The sequence below is a fragment of the Papio anubis genome, chromosome 8 (genome assembly GCF_008728515.1).
Source record: "Papio anubis isolate 15944 chromosome 8, Panubis1.0, whole genome shotgun sequence".
NCBI classification, from domain to species: Eukaryota; Metazoa; Chordata; class Mammalia; order Primates; family Cercopithecidae; genus Papio; species Papio anubis.
In genome coordinates this window covers 119,926,192-119,939,750 of record NC_044983.1, presented here as the reverse complement: position 1 = coordinate 119,939,750, position 13,559 = coordinate 119,926,192, and the positions used below count along the sequence as shown (strand labels likewise).

At 47.3% G+C, this 13,559-nt stretch overlaps 1 protein-coding gene across 7 annotated transcripts in view; it reads left to right on the top strand.

Moving 5' to 3' along the window:
- MTSS1 (MTSS I-BAR domain containing 1) overlaps positions 1-13,559 on the top strand; it is a 183,755-nt gene that overhangs the window by 137,238 nt on the left and 32,958 nt on the right. For all 7 annotated transcript variants that reach the window (XM_003903142.4, XM_009213560.3, XM_009213558.3 and 4 more), the window contains exons 4-6: positions 5,966-6,050; positions 7,489-7,580; positions 12,347-12,421. In XM_003903142.4, the coding sequence (XP_003903191.3) occupies positions 5,966-6,050; positions 7,489-7,580; positions 12,347-12,421 (252 nt within the window). The remainder of the gene's footprint in view (positions 1-5,965; positions 6,051-7,488; positions 7,581-12,346; positions 12,422-13,559) is intronic.

Below are 13,559 nucleotides of genomic sequence, written 5' to 3'. Positions count from 1 at the left end.
CACAACAGAGGCAGAAATTTGAACAATGCAGCTGCAAGCCAAGGAATGCCAGAGTCACCAGCAGCAAGGAGAAGGCAAGGAAGGACTCTCCCTGTAGGTTTCAGAGTGAGCACGGCCCTGCCGACAACTGGATTTCAGATTTTTAGCCTCCAGAACTATGGTTGCTTTAAGCCAGCCGGTTTGGGGTGCTTTGTTATAGCAGTCCCAAAAACCAATACAAATACTCAGTGAACGCTCGTGGACCGTGTGTCTTCATCTGCAAAATGTATGGTGCTGGGCCCAGCAGTCATGCTTTGGCAGCCCAGCCCCTGCATGGTTCACTTCTTCCTTTCCACTGATGATTCCTTCACAGATCACCCACAGATCATACTGGCTGGTTTTGTGCTGCTTTATTAGAAAAGCGTTTGCTTGTTATGGGAGAAAGTTTTCACACGTACCACACTGAACAGGGTTACGTTTTTGCCGTAAAGTATTTGTGCATCTCTAAGCAGTGGCATCAAGTCACCAACTTAGATTTCTTTTAGCAGCACGTTGGTTCCTGGTTCTGGCAAGAAGCCTGAGAGGCCATTGCTCCCTCCTCTCTTCTCCTTTCAAGAAGCAGAATCAAATCAAAGCGGCTCTAAAAATAAGGAAATGGATATGCTTGCAAAACAGGGGTGCCAGGCCCAGAGGAAGAGCAGGCTCAAGTTGGTGGCTAAGGGAGGTCACTGGGGACTCAGGCCCTTTCTCTCTTCTGTCCACAGCAGTGTCATCCTGAGGCAGGTGTCCCCATGGCCATAGGATGGCTGATGGCAGCAGCTGCACAGTCTGCTCCCTTGTTTGTGGCCTATGGAGCCCTTTGGTGTGTTTCTTTTAAGATCAGGAAAACTTTCCCCAGAAGTCTGCCCAGCAACCTCCTTTCCATGTCTTTGTCCTATCCCCGAACCAGCCACTGCCAACTGGGATGGAGTTAGCATCATGGGCCTAGACCAGCCATGTGAGGGCGAATGGGTGCTGCAGTCAGCCACAGTGCCCTGCCACACTTGCCAGATTCACAACTCTGACCCTTTTTTAGTGGTCATGATAAGGGTGCCCCAAAGATGTCTACGTTCTAATCTCTAGAACCTGTGAATGTTACTGTACGTGGCCAAAGGGGTCTCTGCTGATGTGTGCTGATGTGGTTAAGGGTCTTGAGGCGGGGAGATGATCCTGGATGGTCCAGGTAGGTCCCGTGTAATCAGAAGGATTCTCATAAGAAGGAGGCAGGAAAATTGGAGGCGGAGACAGATGTAAGGACAGAAGCAGAGGTCAGAGAAGGGAGAAGATGCTGCACTGCTGGCTTTGAAGATGGACAAAGGGGCCACGAGCCAAGGACTGCGGGCAGCTTCTAGAAGTGGGAAAAGGCAAGGAAATAGATTCTCCCCTGAAGCCTCCAGAAAGTGGTACCTGACACCCTGATATTAGACCAGTGAAACTGATTTTGGACTTCTGACTTCCAGAACTGTAAAATGAACTTTTGGGGTTTTTTTTTTTGTTTTTTTTTTGTTTTTTTTTGAGACAGAGTCTCGCCCTGTCGTCCAGGCTGGAGTGCAGTGGCCGTGATCTCGGCTCACTGCAAGCTCCACCTCCCGGGTTCACACCGTTCTCCTGCCTCAGCCTCCCAAGTAGCTGGGACTACAGGCGCCCACCACCACGCCCGGCTAATTTTTTTGTATTTTTAGTAGAGATGGGGTTTCACCGGGTTAGCCAGGATGGTCTCAATCTCCTGACCTCATGATCCGCCCGCCTTGGTCTCCCAAAGTGCTGGGATTACAGGCGTGAGCCCCCGCGCCCGGCCAAACTTCTGTTGTTTTAAGCCACTAAGCTTGTGGTCATTTATTACAGCAGCAAAGGGAAATGAATACAGCATTGTATCTCTAGGCTGACCAGGAATCAATATAGAACTTTGCTAAGATTAAGCATCTTGTTTGTATTTTATATCTTTTACACAAGTATTTGAGGATTAAACACAAGACAAACCCAGTCCCTGGTCCTGCCTCCAGATAGGGCCAGCCTGGTGATTTGCTCTCAAAATGGTAAACGTCGGTTCCTTTATTCAACACCAGTGCTAGGTGCCGAGACACAGAAGTAAGGTGTTGTCTTCACTCAAGCTGCTGCGTGTGCCTCGGCCAGCCATTTGATTCCATAAATACGCCCACTCGCAAATGGGAGCTCTTCCAGATGTCTTCTCTGCCTTTGTAGCTCAGGCCAGTTTCCTCTGAAGCTTATTCAAACCTGCTGATTTTTGTTTAAGTTCTTGCAAGGGTTAGGAAGAGCATAAGACGTTAAGCACTTCCACAGATGGACCTATTTTTAGGGTGCCCCATGTTGCCAAGATCAGTAGTGATTCTGACAGCTCAGTCCTGGGGTCCACAGGATGTCATCTGCCTCCTGTCCTCGTGCCAGTTGGACAGAGACACTGCTGTTTGGAAGTTTTCTTTGTGGTTCTTTATTTCCTCTCCTCTCTCGGGCTTCCTGTTCTACAGAGGCACAGTGGTGGAGCCACATACATTGTGTCTAGAAATTGTTGTTATTGTTCAGCTCTTTCTTTCCTTTCCTTTCCTTTCCTTTCCTTTCTTTCCTTTCCTTTCCTTTCCTTTCCTTTTCCATTTCCGATTTCCAAATTCTGTTCTATTTTCTTTTGTTGTTGTTGAGACAGAGTCTCACTCTGTTGCCCAGGCTGGAGTGCAGTGGCACGATCTCAGCTCACTACAACCTCCACCTCCCAGGTTCAAGCGATTCTCAAGCTACTCCTCCCGGGTAGCTGGGATTACCAGCATGTGCCACCGTGCCTGGCTGATTTTTGTATTTTTAGTGGAGACAAAGTTTCACCATGTTGGCCAGGCTGGTCTCGAACTCCTGACCTCAGGTGATCCGCCTGCCTCAGCCTTCCAAAGTGCTGGGGTTACAGGAATGAGCCACCGCGCCTGGTCAGTTCATCTGTTTCTGAGAAGCCTTGGGCTTTCCTGGGGATAAGTGACCAGTGGCAATCTATGGGAAATATCTGGGAAGGTGACAGGAAGTAATGAAGCCGAGAAACGGAGTGGGGGCACTGACATTTGAGATGATCTTTTCCAACATCATAATTCTATCTTGAGGAAACTGAGGCATGAGTTATCCATGAAGCAGCTCTCCATCCCTGAACTCCCTATAGTAGCTTAGCAAGGATGGAGCACAATCTCTGTGGTACCGATTACGCAGGGCCAGGTTCTAGAAGCAAAATGTGAGAGCTGGCTGTAAAGCACTAACACCCAGAATAGCATGTAGACCAATAGGTTTGGCATAGATTGTTCTAGGCTCTCGTCTCTGCTCTGTCCCATCTCCCTTTGTCCATAACAAGTGCCATATACCCGGGGGGATAAATGCATAGATGCTGGAGCTTCAGCCTAGGTTTGAGTTCCACCTACTAGCAACGTAACCTGGGACAAATCACTTGGGCATTTTTTCCTTTGTGTAACATGGGATGGTCACAGTACCGATGCAGCTGGAGGTGCTGCGAGGATTAAATGAGTTGAAGTGTGCAGAGTACTCACGGCAGTGCCTGGCACATCCTAAGCACTGTACGTCTTCCTGCAACCTTACACATTGTTCTCCAGCGTTGTAAATGACCACGTGCAATTCCATCGCATGGTGGTGCTCTATGGTTGATTTAACCAGATCCCTGTAATGGGATTTTGTTTCCATCTTTTGACGCTGTAAACAACATTTCGATGACTACCCTTGTAGGTAAGGACTTTCTTTCACTCTTAATCATTTCTGCAGGTTAAATTTCTAGAATGAGAATTGCTGGGTGAAAGAAAAATCTTTCAAGGTTTTTCTTGATAGACGCTACATTTTGCTCCAGGAAAGTAGTAGTTGACACTCCTACCATCAGTGAGTGAGTGTGCCAATTTCCTTGTGTAGCCAGGTGATTAACTTTTAATCAAATGAAGGCCCAGAAAGAAATAGGAAATATTTCCGTGGGAGTAAAACGTTCCTCATCTTTGCTTATATGCAGTAAAAAGCTCAGAACTCAGAGAGCGCAGAAAGCAGGGCAGAGTTTGTGAAAACAGCGCCCTCTGCTGGCTCTCCCTGGTGTGAACAGTGGCAGATGGCGATGCTGAGATGGTCGTGGCATCCCCTGCTCTTTGGAGGCAGGTACATTTTTAAGAGACTCTGGTCATAAAAGTCAGACTTGGGCAATACTTGACCCTCGCTTGGGTTCTTTTACAGCAGTGGTTTCAACAGGCGTGATTTGTTTTCCAACACTTGGTACTCTCTGGAGACATTTTGGAGGAACTCAAGTCTGGAGGTAGGGTTAAAGGAAGTCTGCTATTGACTTCTGGTGGGTAGAGGCCAAGGATACTGCTAAACATCTCACACTGCACAGCCCAGCCCAGCAACAAAGCAGCCTTCAGCCCAGGATGTCAATATTGTCCAGGCTGAGAAAACCCTGTTTTTAGAGGAATAGAGGCATTGCCCTAAGAAGGTTTCTCTTTTCTGACTGAAATAAAATGTAGAAATATTAAGATATGGTATATGTGTCACAGTTACTATTATTTGGTTGTAGAAACCTGATGGTTTTGCAAAATGCGATGGAAAACAGGTGGAGCTGAACTAGTAAATGGGGATTTCTAGAAGGGAGGACACAGGAAAAGCCAACCCGTAGTAATGTCACGAGTACTAATAAGAGAGGGAAAGTTCTTCTACCAATTCAGCATGGTTAAACCTGCTACAAATCCTGGTGGCTTTCCCTTGAAGGTCTTGTCTGTTAAAAATAGTGCTTTATTTGACACTTTTCCCCAAATTCACAAGCACCCGTGTTTTCATAACGTTCATAATTGCGCCCTCCAGTGTTCAGTGCAGAATTACCATGTGTGGTTATAATTTGCTCTCCCACGCCCTAGTAAATGCTGATTCAAGCATTGTTTTTAAGAGGGAGAAGGAAGAGAAGAACTTTAAAAATAGTCTTAGAGAAGGTGTGCCTGAAGGGGAAAAGTATGACGAGAATTTCGGGAAAATCAAACTGGGCTGCAACTTCCTTCAGTATTTGCTGAGCTTGAAGACCTCTGTTCCTGGTGTTGCCCAAGCCCATTTAAAAAATGTCCTATTACTGGCTGGGCATGGTGGCTCACGCCTTAATCCCAGCACTTTGGGAGACTGAGGCGGGTGGATCACCTGAGGTCAGGAGTTCGAGACCAGCCTGGCCAACATGGTGAAACTCCCATCTCTACTGAAAAAAAAAAAAAGTAAAAAAAATCAGCTGGGTGTGATGGCATGCGCTTGCAATCCCAGCTACTTAGGAGGCTGAGGCAGGAGAATCGTTTGAACCCAGGAGATGAGGTTGCAGTGAGCCGTGATTGCACCACTGCACTCCAGCCTGGGCAACACAGCAAGACTCCACCTCAAAAAAAAAAAAAAAAGCCCTACTACCTCATTTTGCTTTAGCCTTGCTATTCTCTGAATTACTTGTATTCTAGAACATTTGTCTTGAAATAATTAGCTAGCATGGCTGCCTTGGCTGTTCTAAATAATGTTAAGAGGCTTATTTTGTCAGAATTGTTGAGAAAAACTACAGCTCTTCCCTAAACAGCAGATACTATCTTGATTATCTTTCATGAGAAGTATTTTTCAAGCTATAGGTCATGGTCGATTTATAGGTTGTAAAGTCAATTTCTAGATTACAATCAACATCACCAAAAAAAAACCCAGATGGAATAGAAACTATCACACAGTGTGGTATATGGTAAGAGCAGCCTTTAGTGATACAGAAATCTGTCACCATACGTACAGACATGTTTACGTGTGCCTGTGTGTAAGCACACATGTGCATGATGAGAGCCTTCTAAAGGTAGTGGCTTAGATTTTACAACGTGGTGAAATCTGACTTGTTTATAAAGTTCTCTAAAGACCTCCATGATCCCTGCTAGTCTTCTATCCCTCACCTTTGCCTCTGTTGTTTTTTCAGGTGGGACCAGGGAGATTGGATCTGCTCTCACCAGGATGTGCATGAGGCACAGAAGCATAGAAGCCAAGCTGAGGCAGTTTTCGAGGTGAGGAGCATGTTTCGGCCCCGATCGCCAATGCCCTTGCAGGTTTCAGGTTAAGGAAGCAGTCATGCATGACACACAGCATTTAAATCCCCACAACCTGTCTGGCTTGACTCATTCATTGGCTGAATATTTGTTAGGCATCTGCTGCATGCCAGGCACTGGTCGAGGCCCTGGGGATGCAGCAGACCACCAGCCAGCCAGGCCCCTGCCTTCACAGAGCCTGTGCTCCTGCATGGGTCTCTCCTTACCCTTTGTCTCTGCGAGGAGCCGGTGCAGCCTGCTGAGGCCTTTTGGGACCCCACTGCCCTGTGGGAGCCTCGTAAGAAGAGGGGCTGCGAAATTGGAGAGTGAGATGTGCCTTGGTATCCTGTGTGCATCCTCCAGACTCACTGAGGAATGTGGCAGCTCACAGACCCCTCCACACCGCCAGCTTCCCGTCTGGCTTCCAGGCATCCAGAATAGGGAAGAAATGGTAGTAGCTGGCAATGGAATTGAGTTACAAATGTTGAAGTGAACGTGGACATTGTTTTCCAAGCAGATCAGCATCATTCAGCAGTTTTACATGATTCTGTTTGGGAGAAAATGAAGGGGCGCACCTGCAGAGACCTTCACCCCTCAGTGACCCCAAGGCTGGCGGTGCAGCTCGAGAATTTTCTGGGTCTCTTCACTCTTCTCTTTCTCCAGGCTGTGCACACTTAGTGTATGTTTATGACCTGTCATGCCGCATGCACATCAGAATCTTGTGGGTCTTTTTTAAAAATAGTGACGCTGGGCCCTCAAAGTCTCCACTGGGGGTGAGATAAGGCCCAGGTGTCTTTGCATTTTGGAGGTCCCTGTTGTGCAGCTCTCAGTGGTTCTGCAAGTGGACTTGTTAATACAAACACTGGAATATCACAGGGAAAATGGGAAGAAGGTCACTTCTGCCAGTCACATTGACAGCTTCTTAATAGTCATTGAAAAACAGTTTTCAGGCCGGGAGCAGTGGCTCATGCCTGTAATCCCAGCACTTTGGGAGGCCGAGGCGGGCGGATCACGAGGTCAGGAGATCAAGACCATCCTGGCCAACATGGTGAAACCCTGTCTCTACTAAAATACAAAAAATTAGTCGGGCGGGGTGGTGAACTCCTGTAGTCCCAGCTACCTGGGAGGCTGAGGCAGGGGAATCGCTTGAACCTGGGAGGTGGAGGTTGCAGTGAGCCAAGATTGCACCACTGCACTCCTCGTGACAGAACGAGACTCCGTCTTTAAAAAAAAAAAAAAAAAAAAAAACCCAAGAGAAGCATTCTTGGAACATGACCGTTCTGGAGCCCAGGGGTTTAGATGAGAACGTCAGTTTCAGGTAATTGTAATTTAGGTATGTTTTGGCAACCACACTTCAATCCTGACAACAGAATGTATCTATTTAATTTCTCCCTTTTTCCCCCCTGCTTGCTCAAAGCGCTTTAATTGATTGTCTGATAAACCCACTTCAAGAACAGATGGAAGAATGGAAGAAAGTGGCCAACCAGCTGGATAAAGACCATGCAAAAGGTATAGGGGCGAGACGTCTAGTGCATCATTGCACGCTGGGGGGCGCTGTGGGAAGTTGCCAGCTGCCGTCTGGCCCCTCTGCTAGGTTTATTGGTGTCACCAAAACAGCTAAGGGCTCATTCTGTCCCTGCTTCTCCTGTAGGTGTCAGGGGATGAGGAGAACAAAGTGATCCCGTTGTGAGGCTGAGTGCTGTTTCTTTGGTGTGAACCAACATTCAGCAGCTGATAGTCTGATCCCTCAGTGGCATGAATTGTATTCAGCTGAATTAAGAATAAATCACAGGGTGGGTGCGGTGGCTCAGCCCTGTTATCCCAGCACTTTGGGAGGCCGAGGCAGGGCGGATCACTTGAGGTCAGGAGTTTGAGACCCCATCTCTACTAAAAATACAAAAAGTAGCCAAGCATGGTGGTGGGTGCCTGTAATCCCAGCTACTCGAGAGGCTGAGACACAAAAATTGCTTGAACCCGGGAGGCGGAGGTTGCAGTGAGCCAAGATTGCACCATTGTACTCCAGCCCGGACGATGGAACGAGACTGCATCTCAAAAAAAAAAGAAGAAATCATAGGCCAGGTGCGGTGGTTCACACCTGTAATTCCAGCACTTCGGAAAGCTGAGGCGGGCAGATCACTTGAGGCCAGGAGTCTGAGACCAGCCTGGCCAACTTGGTGAAAGCCCGTCTCTGCTAAAAATACAAAAATTAGCCAGGTGTGGTGGTGCATGCCTGTAATCCCAACTACTCAGGAGGCTGAGACACGAGAATTACTAGAACCCAGGAGGCAGAGGTTGCAGTGAGCAGAGATTGCACCACTGCACTCCATCCTGGGTGCCAGAGCAAGACACTGCCTCCCCCTAACCCTCCAAAGAAGTATAAATCATAATGGCAGGTTTAAATGCCGAACATTCATACTTAAGGCATTTCAGCACATTCTGAAAGCCAGACTTTTAATATAAGCTTACCCTAGGTCTCCTGCCCATTCTTTTTGTGCGTTGTCCCAGTTGGGTGAGACAAGTCTTTGTAAACTGGTTGAATGAGTTGTCAGGGACCTTGATGGTGTGAGAGGAACTAAGTGTAATCTGCAGAGCAGACAGCACTGATGCTTTTGAGTGAGGGTGTTTGTGTTCCTTTCACACAGGCCAACCAGACTGTTTCGTAAGAGCTTCTCATTCCATCTCCATTCAGGTCATTCTGATGCTTTTTACATGCTAGGGTCTGCGGGGGCTACAGAAGGGTGAGTGGGGTATCTACTGAAACAGAAATAAATTAACCCTGTTACAAAGCAAAGTAAAAGACTGCAATGAAGACCCAACCGGGTGCTCTGGGAATGTGAATGGCGGCTCCTAAAACAGGCCTCGTTGGGACTGTGGGGATGGTTTATTCTACCTGCTTCAAGCTATATAATGAAAATTATTCTATGTCCCCAGCAACTCTCAGTAGCTACCAGAAAGTTGCACGTTCGTTCCAATTATTCATCTCTCCCCTCATCATGCACCTGTGCTCCTGAGTACTTACCGTATTCCATGCCTGTGCTTTCTCCAGAGCCACAGACATAAATAAGTTGGTCTTGGTTTTTGGTACATGTCCTTTAAATTTGTCTATCACAGACAATAGACTCTTGAAGTCACGTCTTCATTGTTATTGGAAATCTGACTTACGTAGAACTTCAACAAACCACCTTGATAAAAGAACCAGGAAGGGTGATGGCTTCTTTGTGTTGAGATTCAGAAGTATGGATACAATAGCCAAATACTTAGCAGTTATATTTAAAAAGTTAATATAGGCCAGGCATGGTGGCTCACGCCTGTAATCCCAGCACTTTGGGAGGCAGAGGTGGGTGCATCACTTGAGGTTGGGAGTTCGAGACCAGCCTGGCCAACATGGCGAAAACCTGTCTCCACTAAAAATACAAAAAAAAAAAAAAAGAAACCACAATTACCTGGGCGTGGTGGCGTGCACCTGTAATCCCAGCTACTCGGGAGGATGAAACACAAGAATCAGTTGAACTCAGGAGGCAGAGGCTGCAGTGAGCCGAGATCGCACCTCTGCACTCCAGTGTGGGCAACATAGCAAGACTCCATCTCAAGGAAAAAAAAAAGTGAATAAAAGTTAATCTTTTATCCCCCCTGCCCTAACTTGAAGTTAGGGAGAGAGGCAAATTCAGAGGATTAACTGGATCCCATTGTGTGTTAATCAGATCATGAGTTTTCTTCTCTTAGGTTCACGGGATTTATCCATCTGTACTTTTCACTGGGTAAAAGAGAATAGAACTATTTGAAATTTTTTTTCAGATGGGGAAAGAGTTGATAGTTTATGTTTGACCCAGTTCACCTTGTGTTGGCTGACTTGGCTCATTCATTGGCTGAGTATTTGTCCGGCATCTGCTGTATGCCATGGACTGGTTGAGGCCCTGGGAAAGCAGTAGACAACCAGCCAGCCAGGCCCCTGCCCTCAGGGAGCCTGCACTCCTGCATGGGTCTCTCCTCACCCTCTGTCTGTGTGAGGAACCGCTGCAGCCTTCTGAGGCCTTTTGGGCCCCCACCACCCTGCAGGAGCCTCCTTCTCTGTTAAGTGTTCCCCTTTGCTGGTACAGCAAAGCTGAGACTTCAAATTGGATGTGTAAGGCCTTTTATAAGAGTGGTTGTGCTGAGCCCATAGGGAGAAGGCAGCAGGTCTTACAGAGAGCTCTACTCATCCAATAAAACACAGGTCCCTTGGTTTTCATGGAATATTTCCCCTTCCCTCCCATTCCCACTGCATACAGAGAAGCACGTCTCAATTTGCTTCTTTGGGGTCACATACCGAGATGAAGAGCCTAGGCCTGAATGTGAATTGAGACCCATTGTCTGGCCCTGCATACCTGCTAAATGGCCTCTCCATACAAAGGCCAAGAGACCATGGGCTACAAAGCCCTGACCCCCAGCCTCCGTGACACGGCACTTCCTTCATCTTTTTGATTCAGCCTCTAACTCAGGGAGTGTGACCCGAGTAGCAGCCACACACAACCCACTCTGCTAGCCCAGGATGCTCAGACATGACCCAGACACTGCTGCTTCCTTTGGGGAGCTTGTAGGGGGAGGGAGGAGAGACTGCAGGGCAAAGCATAGGATGTCGGGGAAGAGAGATACAGGAAGCCCCAGAGGTTGGAGAGGTTTGGTTGAGGAGTTAGAAAACGAGGCGCCCTTTGGAGGGATCCCAGTGGATGGACATGGTTTCATCATGCTGACGTTAGAGCGGTGAAGGTGCCCTAGCCAGAGAGAAAACCATGCGGAGGCCAGGCGCAGTGGCTCACGCCTGTAATTCCAGCAGTTTGGGAGGCCGAGGCTGGTGGATCACGAGGTCAGGAGATCAAGACCATCCTGGCTAACACGGTGAAACCCCATCTCTACTAAAAATACAAAAAGAAAATTAGCCGGGCGTGGTGGCAGGTGCCTGTAGTCCCAGCTGCTCAGTAGGCTGAGGCAGGAGAATGGCATGAACCCAGGAGGCAGAGCTTGCAGTGAGCCGAGATCGTGCCACTGCACTCCAGCCTGGGCGACAGAGCAAGACTCCGTCTCAAAAGAAAAAAAAAAAAAAAAAGAAAACCATGCAGATAGGCAGGGAAAATGGGGGAGTGGCCAGAAAAGAGTGGAGAGCTACCATGCTGCACAGTGATTCCAGGTGTGTATAAATAGGCTTAGGGTCAGTAGAAGGGAAACCTCAGAGCTGGCTGCAAGGGAGCTGGCCAAGGTGAAATGTGCAGCAGTTGGCAGTGAATTGACTGTGAGAGCAGCAAAGGGGAGAAGTGTCACGGGTGACCGTCATCCCAGGTGTCTATGTCTGGATGATGAGGATGCCAGCAACAGAAATGGGGCAGTCTGCAAATGGGCCAGTGGTGGAGGAGGAAGTGGTTGGCGGGGGATGTGGTGCACGTGGACTGCCCCTCTGAGGGGTTTGTGGTGTCTAGCCACAGGATCCATGCTCAAAGGAAGGCAGCTGGTTCTTGCCCAGTCTCCCCACTCTGTGATCTACCTTCTCCTGCTGTGCGAGACACTGTTTTTCTGGATTTTAACATCTGGCCAGCATCTTTTCCACATAGGATTTTGCTTTTGTTTTTGTTTTTTGTTTGTTTGTTTGTTTGCAAAACACAGTGGATTTGGGCCTTGGGAGAGTAGATAATATTGAAAAATCTTTCCAGATACTTGAGCTGAGAAATTGTGAATTTTTTTCATTTTTGTTAAAGTATTCCCGGCCAGGCACAGTGGCTCATGCCTGTAATCCCAGCACTTTGGGAGGCCGAGATGGGTGGATCATTTGAGGTCAGGAGTTCAAGACCAGCCTGGTCAACATGGTGAAGCCCCATCTCTACTAAAAATACAAAAATTAGCTGGGCGTGGTGATAGGCACCTATAATCCCAGCTACTCAGGAGGCTGAGGCAGGAGAATCACTTGAACTTGGGAGGTAGAGGTGGCAGTGAGCTGAGATCACACCACTGCCCTCCAGCGTGGGCCACAGAACAAGACTCCATCTAAAAAAAAAAAAAAAAATTCCCAAATGGAGCCTCCCTCAAATCTGGTTTGAGTGAATATGACAGGGCAAGACCACTGTGCATTTTGTTTTCGTGTCTCTAGCCCCTTGGTTGTAAATGTCATGAGATTATCATTGTATTCTGATAAAGCCTCTGATGGCGTGTCACAGTTTATGCTTTCTGTTATAAATGTAATAGCTGTTTCTAACATATTTTCTGTTAAGCAAAACGGTAAAATTATTCCATATTCTGCTTTCTCTTAGAATATAAGAAAGCCCGCCAAGAGATAAAAAAGAAGTCCTCGGATACACTGAAACTGCAGAAGAAAGCAAAAAAAGGTAACTCCTAAAATTCTGCCACTGATGTTACTTCCCGATGGAGGGCTTGATTTGTCTTTGAAGCAAAAGGTGTTCACTTCAGAGACTTCCTTAAGTATGATGGCCCTGGAAAACAGATGGGAGCAAATAGGACCTATCTGAGTTCACGTTCTCAAAGTGCAGAATAGGTATTAATTTGAGGCGGTTGCCAAGTGGGACTTGACATGTTCCTTCCCCCACCTTTGTCTTCCCAGTCTGACAGTTTCCATGCCTATTGTGCTTCGTAATGATACCTATAAATTTCTTAGAAGCCTTGGGATAATGCAGAAAGGCCTTTATGCAAATGTTCTCTAGTAATTATTACAGAAATTATGTCATTTTCTCCTGCAGCTTTCACAGCCTATAATCTTCAAAACCCTTTATTAAGTCTTGTGAGAGTGCTAGGAATGGGTGCAGGGGAAGCTGGGAGTCACGGCCACACAGGGGATTTTCCATGGTGTTTATGAGGGAGGAGCTTGATAATCTACCACTGAGCAAAACCAGGCAAGACGCCTTTCCCCCATGTCCTCGTTTATCCTCCTTCGCAAACCAGTGAATCGTCAGATCTTTGACCCACCTTTGTTCCTCCAGAATGGACTGGGAGTTCGAAGAGAAAAATCTAGCGGCATCCACTTCGCAAGCACTTGTAACATTTTACTACCACCTAAAAACCTAGGGACTTTCTCCTGAGCTAGAGAAGGTGACATTCCTTCCAGTCTGTTCTTTGACACCAAGTTTCTGAATCTGCTGCTTCACAACTGATAAGATGGGGTTCTTCCGTCAGGCTGCTCTGTGGGTGGTGTTTACCATTAATTTGAGACAACAACATTTTCGAGTTGGGATCCCCCAGCCTGAATTTTCTCTCCCCTAAACCAGCAGTTCTCTGTTGGAAATAGAAGACACATTTGGAGAGATGGGATGGTGGAGGGTGGTGTGGAGTGGGGTGATAATAGGACACAGTTTTTAACCTTGAACATTTCTATAAAATGAGCCCCCCACCCCGAATTTTCACAACCACCATGAACCCATTTCGAGATAAAGGCAGTGGAATTTTCAGCCACAGTCAGATTTTCCATCAGCATTGGCCCTAGCAGTTTCTTTTGTATGTTTGTTTTTGGTC